Raw genomic sequence first — 16,831 nt, forward strand, 5'->3', positions numbered from 1 at the left:
CACAGATACACAAACAGACACCCACTGACAAAGACATGGATAATCATTCTCTCACCCCTCCCATCTCCCCCTGGAGGCCCAGCACAGCCCAGCGGGCCCCCCCAGGTAGCACGGCAAGCCCTAACCTGGGGCCGGCTATCAGTCCCTCCCATGGTCCCCCTGCCCCGGACCGAATGCGAGAAACATGGGTGTAGGAAGACCTCACTCCTGCCCCCCGGGGATGGGTGTGTGTGACTAATGCGGTTAAAACTGGGAGGGGCAGGTCAGGCCACCATGTGGCTATGCTAGTAGCTATGCTCTGAAGACCCTTTGTGCAAGTGTGCTTGTGAGGTATACATCTGTTGAATGTAGAGATGTCTAAGAGTTAGTCTTGGGATATGTGAGACAACGTCCCCCACGTCCCAGAATTACATTTTTTTTTTAAGAACCCTTTACTTGTCCCACAATGGGGAAATTGCATTCTCTGTCTCCTACTTAACTCTAGTTAGACTAGGAGCAGTCGGCTGTCATTTTTATAGTACCCAGGGTTAAGGGCCTTACTTGAGGGGGGGGGGCCTCTGTAACCACTAGGCTACCACTTACCATTTGGGAGTGGAGATGATGGAACGGCACTGCCAGCAGTCCTGACCTCAACCCCACTGAACAGTCCTGGGATCGCCTTAAACATGCTGTTCATGCCAGAGTGACCGACACAACCAGGTTGGCTGACTTGTGACAAATGTTGGTTGAAGAATTGGACACCATCCCAGAGCAGTGTGAGACCAGGCTGGTGACCAGCATGAGGAGGAGGGGCCAGGCTGTCATGGCTGTGTGTGGATCTTCTACACACTACTGAGGCTTCTGTTTGTTAAATGAATAAATTGTTTAATTGCCAATATGTGTTGTTTCTTAAAACTTCAATCATTCAATCCACCAAACACCAAGAGTCAATAGCAAAATTAGTTGTTTGGCATTGGCAGAGAAGTTTTGGAAAATCTTTCCACAAATGCATGTTCCTTAAAAATGTGGCACCATTTAAAAAGGAAATAAACAGGCTTGCCAACAGTGTGTGTGTGTATATATATATATATATATATATATATATATATATATATATATATATATATATATATATATATATATATATATATATTATATACATGCAGCTGGTGGCTCGACCAGACCATCAAGATCGATCCATTCTTCATTTATTGTTCCCTCCAATATTTTCCTGGTGCCGTCTTTCCAAGGGTATGGGCTGAATCTTTCTGATTTAGTTTAGGAGCAAAGTGATATAATTCAACCGTAGCTTCCAGTAATCTGAATGTTCAAGTAAGTGTTGACTCAAGTGCCAGCTCATACAGCTTCTGCACGGTGAATCAGAGAGTCTGGCGACAAACACGTTTTAAAGGTAAAATGTTCAAAGCGGCACACTCTTCCGTGTCTCAGAATCCGGGCTTTGAGGACGTGAGCTCACCGACCCTGCAGACAAATGGACATCACAATGTGGACACAGAGTGAGGACAGAGCAGCGGATATCCCCGTTCCAAGGACAGGAAAAGTGCTCTTCCTCTACCAGCCCACTCAGACACTAACATCCACACACAAACAGCACACAGTATGGCATTGTTAACGGCAAAACATCTAATTGCTCCCACCTTTTTTTTTTCACCCAACAGCCTTAATGCCACGGACTCTTTGATCATCTCTCGCTGCACCAACTATTACAGCACTCGTATTCTCTCCAGAGATCATATATATCTACTCCACTCATGAAATAAATAAACAAAGATGTCCAGAGTGAGATGAATAACGAGACTTCATATCAAAATACCATTTTCACCCTTTGAACTGAGCCCCTCTGGCTTCTTATCAGTCCCATGACAGCCTCTTTTACCCCACCAAATTGGTTTCAAGTTCTCCCCCAATCTCATTTCCTTATGTTTTCTGAAAGTGGAGATCTGTTTTTCATCACAGGGTCAGAGGCCAAGTCTGTCATTCTTGGCTTCAAAACAAATCTTATGCAACTCTTGCATGCCCTTTACCGTCTTATTCTTATTAAAGAGCTTTTGACGTGATCACACCAAGCAGTTTGAAGCCCCGGAATTTAGAAAAGATCCTTTCCTTTTTTTTTTTTCTTAGCATGGCAGCCAAAATAGAACACACCCAGTTGTTGGATTTTAAACTCTGCTTATTGACACACGATATGGGAGTGAAGAAAGGGTGTAAAGTGGTGTGGATTGGGCAGCAGAACCTGACTCCTCTAATCTTTCCAAATAAACACTCTTCCTCCCTCCCCCTGGATCCAGGGGTTATCACAGAAACCCCTCCGCTGCTCACTTTAGCAGCAGCCTTTAACACAGTCCGGCCTGATTTCTGAGCATTCGCATTCGAGGCAACACAGGATACAGGCTCGCTGACTCAATCCTATCTCAAACTGGAGACAGAGTAAGGAAACAGAATGTCAGGAAAGGAAGCACCGGACCAGTAGGAAAGCACAATTTGCTCCAAGTGTACAGAGTTTCTTTTTTTTTCATTCTTGTATCCCACACTAGCAGGTCTGAGACAGAAGTTTAGATTTAGATCACAGCTAGAGAGAAACCGAGCACTTCTTCAGGAACACAAAGGTTGGAGGATTTTGTTAAACAGTACAAACTCCTCTTGGATAAAACCCCCAAGATCTGGACTTTCAGGCTGAGAGGACATAAATCAGAAGGAAATTCTTGAAATTCCCTCCATCTGCTGCCACCATCAGCCCGCCGGAGCCCAGATCATCAGGCTTAGCTCACGGTGAGTACAGGAGCACAGCTGGATGAGCGGGGGTTCATTCTCACCTCAACCAAAGATTCAGTTTCCTCAGATGTTTAAATAAACATCATTTTATACTTAACTACAGTCATTCTGGAGAGAGTTTAGTTCAATCTGGAAACCAAAGTTTTGTATTCATGATGTCACCAACAGGCTCAGTGATGAGTGACTGTGTTGAAATACACTCACCAGGCACAAGTTATTCAGATGTTAATAATTCAAAAGTTATTAAAATGAAAGGAAAGGTGTTTCAACAAAATATATTGTTTGTAAATGAGTATGAATCTTTTCTTCAAGAAGGATTTCTCTTTTAAGAGCCCCAAGGCTGTTACTTATATAAATGGAAGTTGATAATGAGTCACATGGTTCATTACCAATATCCGTAAACACGTTCACTTTCACAGTTAAATGGTTAAAATCACTTGTTTTTAACTGCTTTGGCAATAGAAGTGCAACATGGGATATGTCTCAAGCACTTCCTGTAGAAACAAAGAAATGACCTGAAAGGTGACAATTAAAGCTTTACATAACATTTGTTCTTTGAAAAAGAAAATCAAAGTGAGAAGCTGCAACACTTTTGGTGATTAGAGGGATTTTTATGCTTCTCCTAGCTCATTGTTCTGGGTGATGGTTATCCTTGGGTCTGGGGGGTGGAGTCAGTGGAGCTCATTTCCTCCGCACCGAGAGCCGAGCATTTATCTGTGTTGACTTTCCACACATTTCATCACATTATTTAAGAACCCATTACTTAATGGCAGACCATTCTTTGGCTCTAACTGGGAAGATCAGAAAAATAAGGGGTCAGGGCAGGGCTGGGAAGATTTTAATCCAGCAGTAAATAGATGCTTTATTTTGGAGAGTACAGATAAATACAGTCAGTTTTGTGAAGCACCGAGCGGTGTGAAGTTGATTCTTGTAACTGAGTTACTGTTTTCTGCAGGAAAGACCCTGGAGAGAAGATGAGTCTGTCACGAAATGGGACACTGGAGAAGATGGTGTCTGATCGGGCCCTCTCTGAGGCTCGCACCACCTCCAGAGCGGGGTCAGGGGTCGTGGTGCCCCCTCCCTACTCGCTGGGTGGCAGCGAGGCCACAGACTCGCCCCTGGAGCTGCGGGGGTCCCTGGACTGCTGGGCCTGCTCTGTGCTGGTCACCGTGCAGAACCTGGTCATCGCCTTGATCAACGGTTCACTGGCCAGCATCATTTTCGGCATCATCCTCACCCCTGCTCTCACCATGATCATCTTCGGCTTTCTCTGCCACTCCACGGTAAGCGTTTGAACTGGAAACATGCAGCAATTAATCTATTAAGTGTTGCCTCTTGCACTACTAGGAAACTTTAGTACGTGTCGCTCAAACGGTTGTCATGGTTTCACACTCAAGGAGGGGAGAGGACCATGTAGAGAAAGAGAAATGTTTTCCCAGGGATTTGACACTATTATTTTTTTAAATCTTACAGAGCTTAATTAAATTTTTTTGCAGCTGTGACTAAGCTGCTCTTGTTGCTTTGTGCAATGCATTGTGGGATAATTGATTACACCAACAGCACAGTGCAAAACCCGGGCGATTTAGCACACAAACAGACTGTGTAATGTTTGCATGGTCACCCCCCCGGGCAGGAAAACCCTTGAGATTCATTATGTGTAACCGAGGCACAGTGAGGGCCGGATCCCGTGTCATTAATCCTCCCGCTGCTCTCCAGGTGCAGCCCAGCGGAACGTCCCTGTACTGCTCAGACTTGCTGGACGACACCGGCTGCGTGGCTCTGCTGGTTGTGGGGTTTCTGCTGCTCACCCCTCTGCTGGTCCTGGCCCTCGCCGCCTACTGCCGCCTGGCCCGCCACCTCCAGCTGGGCATGTGCTTCATCCCGTACAGCAGGGCCGTCTACAAGAACCTCCCCACCTCGCGCCAGAGGGGCCCCGGCGCCGCGGGCTGCTGTGGCCAACAGGGAGGGAAGGAGGGGGATGGGAAGGGAAGTGTCTGGGTGTAGCGGAGGAGGGGAAGGACTGTACATGGTTGTAATAAGTAGTCTAGCTCCTTTTGGAAAACAAATCCGCAGTGTATTTCTTTGCAAAGGCTTTTTATCAAAATCAATCCTATTTCCTATTTTCTAATGATTGTTTGTAATTGTTAAACGACAGTAGTTTGTGTGATCAGTGTTGGACATTGTTTGTAGTCTCAATGTATTGAATGTATTTTATACCTTTTTATAATAAAGTGACATTTTACCAGTAAATCTTTTATACAAAAACCCTGAACAGTAAATATGATGGATGTGAAACTTAGAAAGAGGATTTATGACAAGAACATTTTCTGTGAAATAAATACTATGTACGCCCCTAATTATAGTCAGTGTTTAATATACCTGGAGACAGATCATCTTAGACACCTGGTGCTGTGAGGTTGCATTGGTTTATATATGATGGTATCTTTATTCCAACTGTTCAGGTATCGCACAGTTCTTTTGTAGCAGCACATCTGAATTTATTTAACAGCTATGGGATTGTGCCATCAAAGTTATATTGCAATGAAACATGTTTTTTCTTTCCTTATTTCTTATTTCAGTGTATTTTTGAAGGTATCAGCAGTACTTTGGATCTGATATGGATCTAAAACAATTCAAAAACTCTGTATCCACATATCTTGCTTTGGATGTTAACATTTAACACTTTTAACACATTTTCTCTCTTTCTTTTGCCTTCTTATGTCTTGTCCTCTCTTGACTTGTCAATGACCGTTCCAAGTCCTGTAGCCAGAGACGTGGATGCTGGTGTGTGATGTATAGCCGTAACCAAGTGCCAACCAGCTATCTTCTGGATTGACTCTCAAATGGAACTAAAATCTGTTGCAGTTCCTCGGCTGACCATTAGAGGCCGCCACCAAAAGAGAGTCAATCTCCATTGACTCTCATGTTAAAATGTTTAACTTTAGAGCAGAAATAAACATATGCATGCTTCATTATGGCACAATCCTCTTATTTTAAGTTTAAAACAATACACTATATTTAATGGAAGCACATTACAATTTGTATAAACATGGTACACGTATGATAAGATCATTTCTTAGTTTCATTTCAGTGGTAAAAAATGTGTTTATTCATTTTTTAAATTTTCATTTCTTATATATTTTTTTCATGTACAGAGTCCAGATTCTGTGATACTACAAGGAATGACAGGGAGATGGTCAATAATCCATACATCAGATTTTTTTCCACTTACCCAAGTTTTGGTTGATTAGAGTACACCCTGGGCTAAGAGGCCCAAACTCCCCTATATCCTCCTCCAACCCTTCTGATGGAATTACATAGGCATTCCCAAGCTGGCAAGAGTGGTCATTTCTTGGTCTCCACCTCGTTGGACATCCCTTGAACACTTCCCCAGGGGTGTTGGTGGAGGCATCCTAAGTAGACGTCTCAGCTGGTTTCGCTCGGTGTGGAGGAGCATTGACTCTAATCCCAAACACTTCTAAATGTCGGAGCATCTCACCCTATCTCGATTGGAGAATCCAGCTACCCCACAGAGAACAATTAACTCAGCCACTAGGTGACTACACACAGTTTCTGACCATAGTAAGGCCCCAAAATACTCAATCTCCTCTCCTTGAGGTAACACCTAACCCCAAACCCTGGAGAAGATATTTTAACCTTTAACAATCCTTGAATCAGCACTTTATGGTGGTGGAAGGGTTAGCATACTGATCGTGGAAGCTATGTTGTCAGAGGGAAATAAATTACAAATGGACCATAGTTACAACACATAGCACTTTTTTAGTTGTTGGTGATGGTTCAAAGAGCTTTATACTACAACCCACATTCAACCGTTCATACTGAGTCATCAAACATCAAATCATCAAGTGAAACTGATCAAGGACACTAGTTTGTGAGTGTGAAACAACAGTAGGAACTGATTGCAGATGGAAATTTAAGTTTTCAAAGCCATTATGGAGGTCCTGACTCCCTGGTTTGGTTCAGTTATCTCCTTATATCCAGTTCTATCTCCAAAGACGTGAACATGTCTGAAGAGATGAAAAATACTGCAAACAAGAAAACACCATAGACATCTATGCTTGTCAGATTAAAAGGTAACAATGAGTATCATCGCAGAACCTGTTTTGGGCACGGGTGAGGATCCTCTCTGGGTTGAAGGATGGGCCAGGAGCCGTGAGAGACATTAGTGTTGCATTATTTTACTTTATTATTTTATGAGCCACATATGAAAACACATAAAATAATTTCTGTACCCCAGGATGGAATTAAAGGAAGCCAACCTAAAACTGTCACTGGAGGGAATTCAATATAAGATTTATACGAGTGAGTCATCGACATTCCTACTAGTCATTGAGTTGTTCCCCACCATGGACGTTGCTGTGCTGTTACCTCTCACAGCCACAAGATGGAGCCAGAGTCAAAACTCTACCAACAACAACAGGAACAACAGCAACAACTTACAGTAAAGTGCAACAACTTCAAAATATGATCGCAGCCAGTTTTTCAGAGATATAAAACCTTTATTCATATATAAATTACAAACATAAGGTTTGGAATGTGTTTGGGTTAAAAAAAAAAGTTATTCATTGGAATGTGTGTATAAAACTGGAGCTATATTTGACTGTCATATTGTGCTTTAATAGATCCACAGTTCACATTGAAATGCCTGCACTTGAGTGATATGTCTCTTGGTGTCCAGGCCTGGACAGATGTATGAGGTTTAACAAGGCTGTTTGGTAATGTTCATCAATAATTTTTGGTGTGCGGGTTTGTATGGCGCCGTGAAAGCACCAGGTTGCAAGGTACCTCGACCGTCCTCGTTCACTTGACCCATGATGATGTAGTTCCCACCTGCAGTGAAAGGGACATTATCAAAGAAATGAATCAGGTTGATATGTTTCTGATTATCTTTTAGCGTAAAATGTTAACACTGTCAAAATGTGTACCTCTGCGGAACAACGGACACTTCTTGCACTGTGACACCAGCTTCACAGCCATGGTCTCTCCGACCTGTGTGATAGTCAGCCGTCCGGCCTTGTAGGCCTTAATGAGGGAGACGGTGATTTGAAGGGTGCCTTGAGGTCCAGGGCTCAGAGAGGTGACCTTGCCGGTAATCGCTGGAAAATGGGAGGGATTGGTTACCACACAACATGTGACTGGTCACAAACGCATATATGCCAACACCCGGCCACTTACCGAATTCACTGGAGCAGTAACTGGTCTTGATGGTTCCATCTCTTTTGCAGGCTTTGGCGCACAGTGGATTTTGAGCAACTAGAACCATAGAGAACACACAAAAAGGTGCATCAGATTCTTTCCGGGTTCTTTTTTACACACATAAACTACCCTTTCACTCACCAGGCCTCTTTCCATTTGGTTTTGGGGCTGCCACCCTCCTGTCCTGTCCTGCAGAGCCTTGAGTAACACGGGTTCTCGTGGGCTTGACGGGTTTGGGATTTGGAGGAGGAGCTGGCACCTTTTTGACAGCGGGGCGGGAGGGTGGCCGCGCGGTGGCAACAGGTTTGACCGCAGGTTTGACTGCAGGTTTCACCGCAGGCTCCAAGGGGACGTATCTCCCACCAGGTCCTGCGATGACTGTTGGTGCCTGAGAACCACGGGGGATGCTGGTATAGTAGGCGAAGAATCCATCGGACATCACACTGAGGTCAGACACAAACTGGACCAGCAGCACATTGCTGGTGCTGATAATGGGTCTGGAAAAACAACAGAATTAAAATGAGGTGGGAGATTTCGCATTGCAATTTTTGACTTACATTAAAGGCTTCAAATGTCTCACTGTGGGTTCTGATCGCCACAGTATTTTCCAATCAGGCTGGAATCCTCTCTCTCTCCACCGTTATAGAAAGCCACATAGTCAAACCGACAGTAGGTGTCGGCCTCCAGCACAAACTTGTCGAACTTTACTTGGATAACCTGGTGTGCAGACAGAAAGAGAGATACTTTAACTAATCAAATCAAGTTAAAGGAAATAGAATCTGCGAGTGGGTCACCGACCATATCGGGCTCCACCGTGATGAGCCAGGAGCAGCTCGTTCCAGGTGGGTATTTCTTGTCAGGCCAGTTGGGCGTCTTCATCTCTCCCTGAGCTTTTGTCAACTTTCCCCCACAGAACGCTTCATCTGAAAGATGAATGATGGATGAAGATGAAGACATCTTAAGGCTTGCCTCGGGCCCATTGTGGATCAAATATTATCTAACGTATCCTATTAGCCTCTTGAGTCTTGCCAAAGAAGACCACCCTGTTATTTTAAGTTTAGGTGGTTCAAGTCATATGAAGACTGAAAATCAAATCATTTAAGCATTTTTTACTAGAAGATTACAATTTATTGGTTGTTTATTTGTTGGTTGCAGATATTCATTAAAATTTCAACAGGATTTTCTTGGTTAATTAGCACGTGTTTCTGGTGAAATTCACAGATTTCGGGGTGCAAACTCTTCCCATGACTGTAGAACGGAGCGATGATAATATGATAAATGCTATATCTCTTTTAAAGGGTTCATTAGCAGATTCATGCTGTCTGAGGACATTTCAAAGTTCAGAGCAGGAAACTCGTTTGTACTTAGTCCAACAGCCTCAACAGTGAGTTTACGCTTCATCTGGCACCGTCTTTGTCTGACCATGTTTGAGCAGGGTTTTATGTTTGTATCTTATTTATTACTGGTTTAAATATGGCTGTGAACCCTTTGAATCTTTACATACACGACACCAATCAATACAGAAAGAGCCTGCTCTGCTTTTGGTGCTAACAAATGTACAAATAACTTGTTTTTTAGTCTTCTTATTTATTGAAATATAATTCGTTTCACATTTTTGATCAAAACACATTACAGAGATGAAAGGATCTGTGGGAGAGCGGTGGAGAGGGACTCGAACCAGGATCACTGCTTATTGTTGTAACATAGACACCAGAATATTGATACAGTATTTAATATGAACATGGCAACTCTGTCTATCATATTTATGCTCAGTAATACCTGTGACGTTTGCTTTATTCTTGTTTACAAATGTACTGTATAGCATACTTGTGCTGAGCATTCAAAACTGTTGTTTCCCTTTCCTCCTATCTTTTTTCTTTTAATCAATGAATTGATTGATTTATTTTGACCTTGCCTGGTATCTGAATGTTTCCAAAGTAGGTCTCAAAACTCCAACTATTCACCACACTGATACTCATGAGAGGTGCATCTGAGAGATGGTTTGTCATCGAACATCTTTGAGTTGTTCACACATCGCAATGAGGTTCAGATGGTCAGTCACCGACAGAATGATTGACTGATGTTGTGCAACAACTACTATTATAATTTTAGTAAAAATGTTGGCCCATCAGTCTGGAAATGTTGCCAATTCATATTTCACATTTCATTCAATTATTTGCTGGATGAAAGTGCAGAGAAATGCAGAATGAGTAATGACCTATTCAAATTGTGCTAGTGTAGTTTGTTGAAAGTTTACAGCATCTCCCACTTTACTATGATGGATTCCCTCCCTAAACATAGACTGAGCACATTCCTTGCTCTCTTATTTGCTGTAGCTTGAATGGGGGGACCCCTGACACGTCCACTTATTTGGCATGCTAGATATCTTGTTGGCAGTCGGAGATGGTCTTTCAGTACGTGACATCAGAAAAACACAAAAACAAAAGTGAATTTTCATGTTATACACACGGTGGTGTGTGGCAGCAGGTCAGGCAGAAATGCCCAGTGCTAACAAGCGCAAAGTGGATATTGATGTTGCGTATCAGAGAGAAGTGTGGTTGGTAAATTGATTTTCCTTCACATTGTAATTGGGACGAAGACATAAATCCAACTAAATGGCATAGCTGAGCTATAGCTGGAGCTCAGCTAAACTGTTTTTTTACACATTGAGATTGAGTAAGATTGATTTACAGTATATATCAGTTCTACCGTCCATCCCCACTTGTCAGCACGAGTGATTTCAGTGTCTTCAGTGACTTTTTCATCAATTTCAGTGATCAATTTCATATATATATATATATATATATATATATATATATATATATATATATATAGTTATACATATATGTGTATATATATGTATATGTATATATGTATATATATACAAATAACAAATATATATATATATATATATATATATATATATATATATATATATATATATATACATACATATATATGTGTGTGTGTAAGAAATAATTTTGATGCCATGTTAATTAGATATATACAAATAAGATTAACTGACAAACAATGGATACAGTGGCGTATCACAGTGATACATGTGCATGTGCATGTGTGTGTGTGTGTGTGTGTGTGTGTGTGTGTGTGTGTGTGTGTGTGTGTGTGTGCGTGTGTGTGTGTGTGTGTGTGTGTGTGTGTGTGTGTGTGTGTGTGTGTGTGTGTGTGTGTATCACTTGGTTGATTTCTACTCACAGCAGAATGATTTAAAAAGTTTACTCTGTTGGGGAATTTGCAGTTTCCATCCGATACTGGATGATATTGGAACCATTGCTAAATGCCTCATAAGCTGTATATTAACTATATTTTCCACAACAAATCATCTATTAAACATTCCCTTGTTTGCAGACATTTAAAGGAAATAAGACAAGAAGAATTAGCATCATATGCAAATAGTGTCATCATCACTCTAAAATGTGGTCACGTACCGCTGGTGTAGGGTTTGGTTCCGCTGAAATAGGCCACAAATCCTCTGCCCTGCGTTCCTTCATCACTCCCCATCTCCAGCATCATGGTGTTTGTGGTGGAAATAAGGTTGCCGGGTCGGAAAGTTCCACAAAAGCGACCTAGTTTTTGCACCGAGTTGGAAAGGCCATTGTAAGCATCCAGATAGTCATAGCGGCATTGTGAGTCAGCCTCAAGGTCAAAAATGCGGAAGGAGAGTAAGACCACGTTTCCCTCCGGGACCTGGAAAGCAGACAGATCATTTCTGAGTTGAGAAGTGGAAACGTTAGTGAAGAGGAGAGGTTTGGGAAATGTGGAGGGGGAGGTGACTCACAGTGATACGCCACGTGCATCTGCTGTTGGGTTTGTAGAAATTTGGGAACCCCTCACTGCCTACGAAGCCTGAATCTGCAACCAGGTCTCCTCCACAGTAGAACACAGGCCTGTGACACAGCAGACGGGAAAGCATCGCCGTCAGAATTACATTCACACATGTCGACTGAGGCGCTCTCAATTTCCAGTTATATAACAGCCTCACAATGCCTTTTACAAAAACATCATTCAGCAGAGGGGAATAAAAACTTAGTCACAGGGACAAACATGCAGAAATGATTTTCAGAATAAATTCAAGGTCTCTATGTAACAATGCCACTTAGATGTTTCTCTGCTTTAACACACCTGATTATATTAATGGTAGTCATCAGCATGTCATCCATGCATAAGTCTGATAATGACACAGCCATTTGTATCACGGTGTGCTGAGGCAGAGAAACATCTAAAACGTGTATATATATATATATATATATATATATATATATATATAATGAGGTGCGGTCAGCAGGAGAGGCCTCACCTCATCATCAGGGAAAGAAAAAATGTATTAAATGGTTATATTTATCCAGTGATTTACACCATTACGTTATTTTCATTGTAACTTCACCAGTTTTAGATGATTTTTAAAGTCAAAATTGCTCAATTTTCACATCTACTCTTCAAATACGGAGAAGAGACGTGCTCTGAGGCTGCAGCCAGATGAGCCTCACCATGGATTGCGCAATGACTCGGCTAACTATGCTGGCAGTGAGACTGTATTGCTGTCTGTCTGTATCTCGCTAACGCTTTTGCCATATGAACTGAATTTCCATAGTTTAGGTGATGTATATAATCTACTTTTTTTTTTATGTGTTTCCTGTGCTGAGCAATCATAAAACAGCTGCTGAGAGGCACTAAGTGAGGCATGCAGTTCTCCTGCCTCACTGCAGGGGGCAGTAGGGGGCAGCCGTGATCCCTGTGACCCTTCTTGTGAAATGACTGCAGAATAAGTGACAGCAAGCTACAATCTACAGTTAATAAGTGAAGTGCAGCCATCCGTTTATTTTTCTCACTTGTCTGACCTTACTTTCCAAAAGGAAGATTTCATTTATAAGTAAAGGTAAGCCCATAATAACATTTATTTTAATAAAATGTGCCTTTTTGTGTGCTACAGTTTGTATGTGTAAAGAAAGCGGATATGAGATTTTAAACATAACCCGTTAACTGCTGCCAATAACATAGGGAATAAGCTTCTCTGTAGGGTTCGTGTTTGTGGATCTGATTGGGATGAAGTCGGCCAGCCACGAACCTCGCTGCATGTCACTGATATTTATATATTTATATATATATCTACCACAGCTGAAAAGAGTCTGGTTCTCTGACGATAACGCTCATGGATTTAACGGCCTCCATGACCCAAGAGAAAAGCAGAGAAAATCAGAGCTGTAGTAGACTTTGTGTTTATGCAGAATAACATTGGCCAGACATCATGACATAGTGGGTGTAGTGGGTTGTCCTCCAGCTGAAAGGTCACCATACCCGATGTGTCCATGGCTTCTGACTCCTGCAGCGTTCTCTTCATCCCGCATTAGTGGGGAGGTTGTGTCAGGAAGGCCATCTGAAGTAAAACCAACCACTGTGACCACCAAAAAAATTAAAAATGTTGCCTGTAATGTTGAAATGTTTGTCTTTTTTGCATGAAGTCGTGTTTAGCTAATTTGTTTGCTTTTTTTCAACTAATTGTATTGAAGTTCCAATCAAACTGAACTCAATATTTATACATTACAACATGCATCTTGGCCTATATGTGTAATCTGACTCTCCAGGGATTTAACAACGTATTTTTAAGTGAATTGAAGAGCTTTTAGTTCTTTAAATATCCCGCAAAAAGTTGAAGAGTCATCCTGTACTACTGCATGGATGCTAATTTTGAATTGTGGCCTCCTTTGCTTGTGTCACTTTGGAAGTCTCTAAAGGGAGGAATAACATTCAATAGTAGACCTTATTTTTATTTAATTTTTTTTCTTATACTACCTGAAATTCTCTATTCACAATACAGAAAAACTATTTATTAAATGCTCATGTAAAAACAGAGAATATGACCCACCAGCACTCTGAAAACACCATCCAGAGAGACTGGATGAATCTACTCTGATCTGGGCCTACGATGTCAACAGCACACTGCAGATCTGAACGGCTCACTGACTGACACATTTTCAGGTTTGTACAAGCCCAAAGAGCACTTTGACCTCTTTGAAGCTGTTTTATTTTCTTCACTTGACTATAAAAACAAAGGACAAGAACATAATAATGGAGTCAAAGGCCCATCAAATGAAACGATAACCATCATTTGTGGTTATGGTTAGTTAGATTTGTGAATGTAAAAATGAAGCAGAAAAGAAAATGCTGTGACTCTGACAGGAATGATGAGCCCGTTAAAAAGCTGACTATGTGTGAGAAGTTCTAGTAAATTCTGGTTCTTTCCAGACGCTGACAGAGCTACAGTAAGTGAATGTCACTTTTTACAGACAGGAAAGTTTCCTGTGTGGAGCTGCTGCCAGCAGGAAGCGTAAAGCCAAGAGCACACTGGTAAATCGAGAAGAATATTCTGGTCAAGAGGAGGTCATTTCACTCTGGGTTAGCTGTGTGGATGGATTTTGTTTACTTGGTAACCTAAGGTTGTTTTTTTAAACTTTTTTTCTAACTCTTCATGAGATTTTAAAAAATAAATGTATTAAGATAATAAGCATTTGCAGGTTATTTATTATTCTGAAGGACTAAAAGTTTTGGAAGAAGAAAAGAGCAATCTGGACGGTCAAAACTGGATAGAATAGGGAAAGAAGAAAAAAATCAACAAAAAGGTTCAGCCAGCCGAAACCCCAGCAAGTCCAGACAACTGCTTATTAGAGCCAAAATGTCCGGCAACGGAGCCAAGTGCATGCGTTTGGACCCCACAGGCAGAAGTGAGAATGTTAACATCTGCGGCTGCTAAGCCACAGCAGACGCTGCGTGCGTCATGGCATGAGCCAGGAACCATCAGGACAACTCTGCCCAGTCCAACAGAGGGGAAAAACTCCTGCAGAGATCGTAAAGACTGTGGAAGGGACATTTAAGAGCGTTTTCAGGGCAAAAACTGTGCAACCTTCTGCTTTTACTGTCTTCACTTCGTGTTCTTACTGGAATAAGTCACATTAAAGTTTTGTCAGGAGGATTCTCTGTATGGTCTGATTGTCAAACCCACGCAACACCTTACCTGGTGTAGTTGGTCTCCTGCGCCGCCGTCCATCCTGAAGCCAGACTCAGGAGTACAAGTATTCTCCGCAGCCCGTCCGCTTGCATCATGATACAATGTGCACACGAGGCAAATCAGACTCTCACAGAAAAGAGAGATGGTAGCAGGACACAGGAGGTAAGAGAAGAGTAGGAGGAGGAGAAGGAGGAGGAGGCTGACTGCTCGGGATGGGTGGAGAGAATAAATGAGAGGGGAGGAATCGGCTGGAAAGGGAGGTTCTTGGAAGGATGAAGAGACGGGCAAAGATGCTAAAAGGACAATAGTGGTGAAAATGAGCCGTGAGGGGGATGACGTGACCAGGCGGGGAGGGAGGAGAAACCTTTAATTAGAGCCAGATGTTTCCTTTACAATAACCCCCGGTTCCAGGGTACGAAGGCGACATCTAGGGAGAAGCACTCGGGGCTTTGATGCCAGAATCGGATTAAAGAATTGATCTCTTCACTGCAAAATGCTTCTGGTTCTTTTAAGTACCACTTAAACAAAGGTTTAGATGGCTGATAACTTGGTCCTGTGTCTGGTGGGTTATTATACGGTGAACACAGGTGGAAGTAGAGCCTGAGACTTTCCGGGCTCAAAACAAGAAGGGCCATAAATCTGTGCATTCCTCAGCAGACCAGAGGGGAGGCCTCCAATTTACCATACCGTAGTTTTCTCATAAAATTAACTTCTAGTAGAAACAAATGCATACAGGATACAGAAATATCTCTTATGAGTGCAATAAACCATCAGAAAACTAATGTTCTGCTCGATGTAACTGCGTTTTCCCGATCCCCGGGAGGTGCTTTGGGTCCACAAAATTTAGCCAGAGTGTCTCTTTGCCCCCGCAATCCACCAAGGAAAGAATAACACTCCAGAGGGGGGGAGTATTCTTTCTCTGTTGAAATTTGGTGATGAGCCAGCCCTCTGGCCTACATTACTGAGGCCTTTTCGGGGGATGTTGTTGCAATGATGCTATAAAATCTCAATATTTTACAGCTTACTGAGGGTAAACACCTTGACCAGAGTCTGGAGCGAGCGGCGTGGGCAGACTGTCACAGGAGACTCCACAAAGAGACCGCATCAGCTGTAGACGGTTTTAGCACATCTTTTTCCTTTACAGCACAACGTCATTTATGGCATCCCAGCTTACTCACATTCCCAGGTTGCACTGTGTTAACCCAGAGACTTGATAAGGATCACAGGAATGCAATGACGTGCTGGAGTCTGCTAGGGAGGGTGAACAACATCCGAGTTTGCGCAACTGGTTGACCACTGCTTCGGTGTGTAGGAGGCAGACAGCGTGACCTCGATGGTGGGCGGTAATCTAACCCAAGAGTCTACGTTTCTGTAATAACTCCCAGTGACCATGGAACCACACTTCTTTTGGAAAGCCCAGAAAGGATGGCGGCAGGGGTGTGGATGGGTGTTGTGAAGGTACGAGTGAGGTTGGAGACTAACAGCGGGTTCAGGCAAACAAATGGAAAATAAACTTCAACTGATGTGACAAGAAGATAGATTTATATGGTGAAAGGTTGTTCTTGAATGCACCATGGGGTTAGGCTGTCTGTGCCTCTGTTAGGCGACACATGACTTGTGTTACTCCACATACCCTGGCACATAATTCCTTCATTCTGTCAAAGCTGGAGCCTTCAAAAGTGTTAAAAACATAAATCAGAGTCACATTTTGTGATGGGAAACAGATGAGAGTAAATGCATGTACCGTCGTCGTGTCCATCTCTATGCGACAGTGATGGGCTCTCAGTGATGACTTCGTCGCAGCTGCGCACCCATGTGTTT

At 42.6% G+C, this 16,831-nt stretch overlaps 2 protein-coding genes across 2 annotated transcripts; one reads left to right on the forward strand and one right to left on the reverse strand.

Annotated features, from left to right (window-relative positions):
• Positions 1 to 2,300: 2,300 nt before the first annotated feature.
• Positions 2,301 to 5,412, forward strand: tmem88a (transmembrane protein 88 a). The gene is made up of 3 exons (XM_061740950.1): positions 2,301 to 2,769; positions 3,728 to 4,055; positions 4,489 to 5,412. The coding sequence occupies exons 2-3, from the start codon at positions 3,747 to 3,749 to the stop codon at positions 4,774 to 4,776; spliced, it is 597 nt and encodes a 198-aa protein (XP_061596934.1). The 5' UTR covers positions 2,301 to 2,769; positions 3,728 to 3,746; the 3' UTR covers positions 4,777 to 5,412.
• A 1,859-nt stretch (positions 5,413 to 7,271) lies between these two features.
• Positions 7,272 to 15,177, reverse strand: pcolcea (procollagen C-endopeptidase enhancer a). Its single transcript, XM_061740043.1, has 9 exons — positions 15,017 to 15,177; positions 11,786 to 11,894; positions 11,436 to 11,694; positions 8,788 to 8,912; positions 8,570 to 8,706; positions 8,131 to 8,486; positions 7,969 to 8,046; positions 7,719 to 7,889; positions 7,272 to 7,623 (listed from the first exon to the last, which is right to left on the reverse strand). Exons 1-9 carry the CDS (start codon positions 15,103 to 15,105, stop codon positions 7,493 to 7,495), a joined length of 1,455 nt encoding a protein of 484 aa, XP_061596027.1. The 5' UTR covers positions 15,106 to 15,177; the 3' UTR covers positions 7,272 to 7,492.
• Between the last annotated feature and the right edge of the window lie 1,654 nt (positions 15,178 to 16,831).

The sequence above is a fragment of the Cololabis saira genome, chromosome 14 (genome assembly GCF_033807715.1).
Source record: "Cololabis saira isolate AMF1-May2022 chromosome 14, fColSai1.1, whole genome shotgun sequence".
Taxonomy (NCBI): domain Eukaryota; kingdom Metazoa; phylum Chordata; class Actinopteri; order Beloniformes; family Belonidae; genus Cololabis; species Cololabis saira.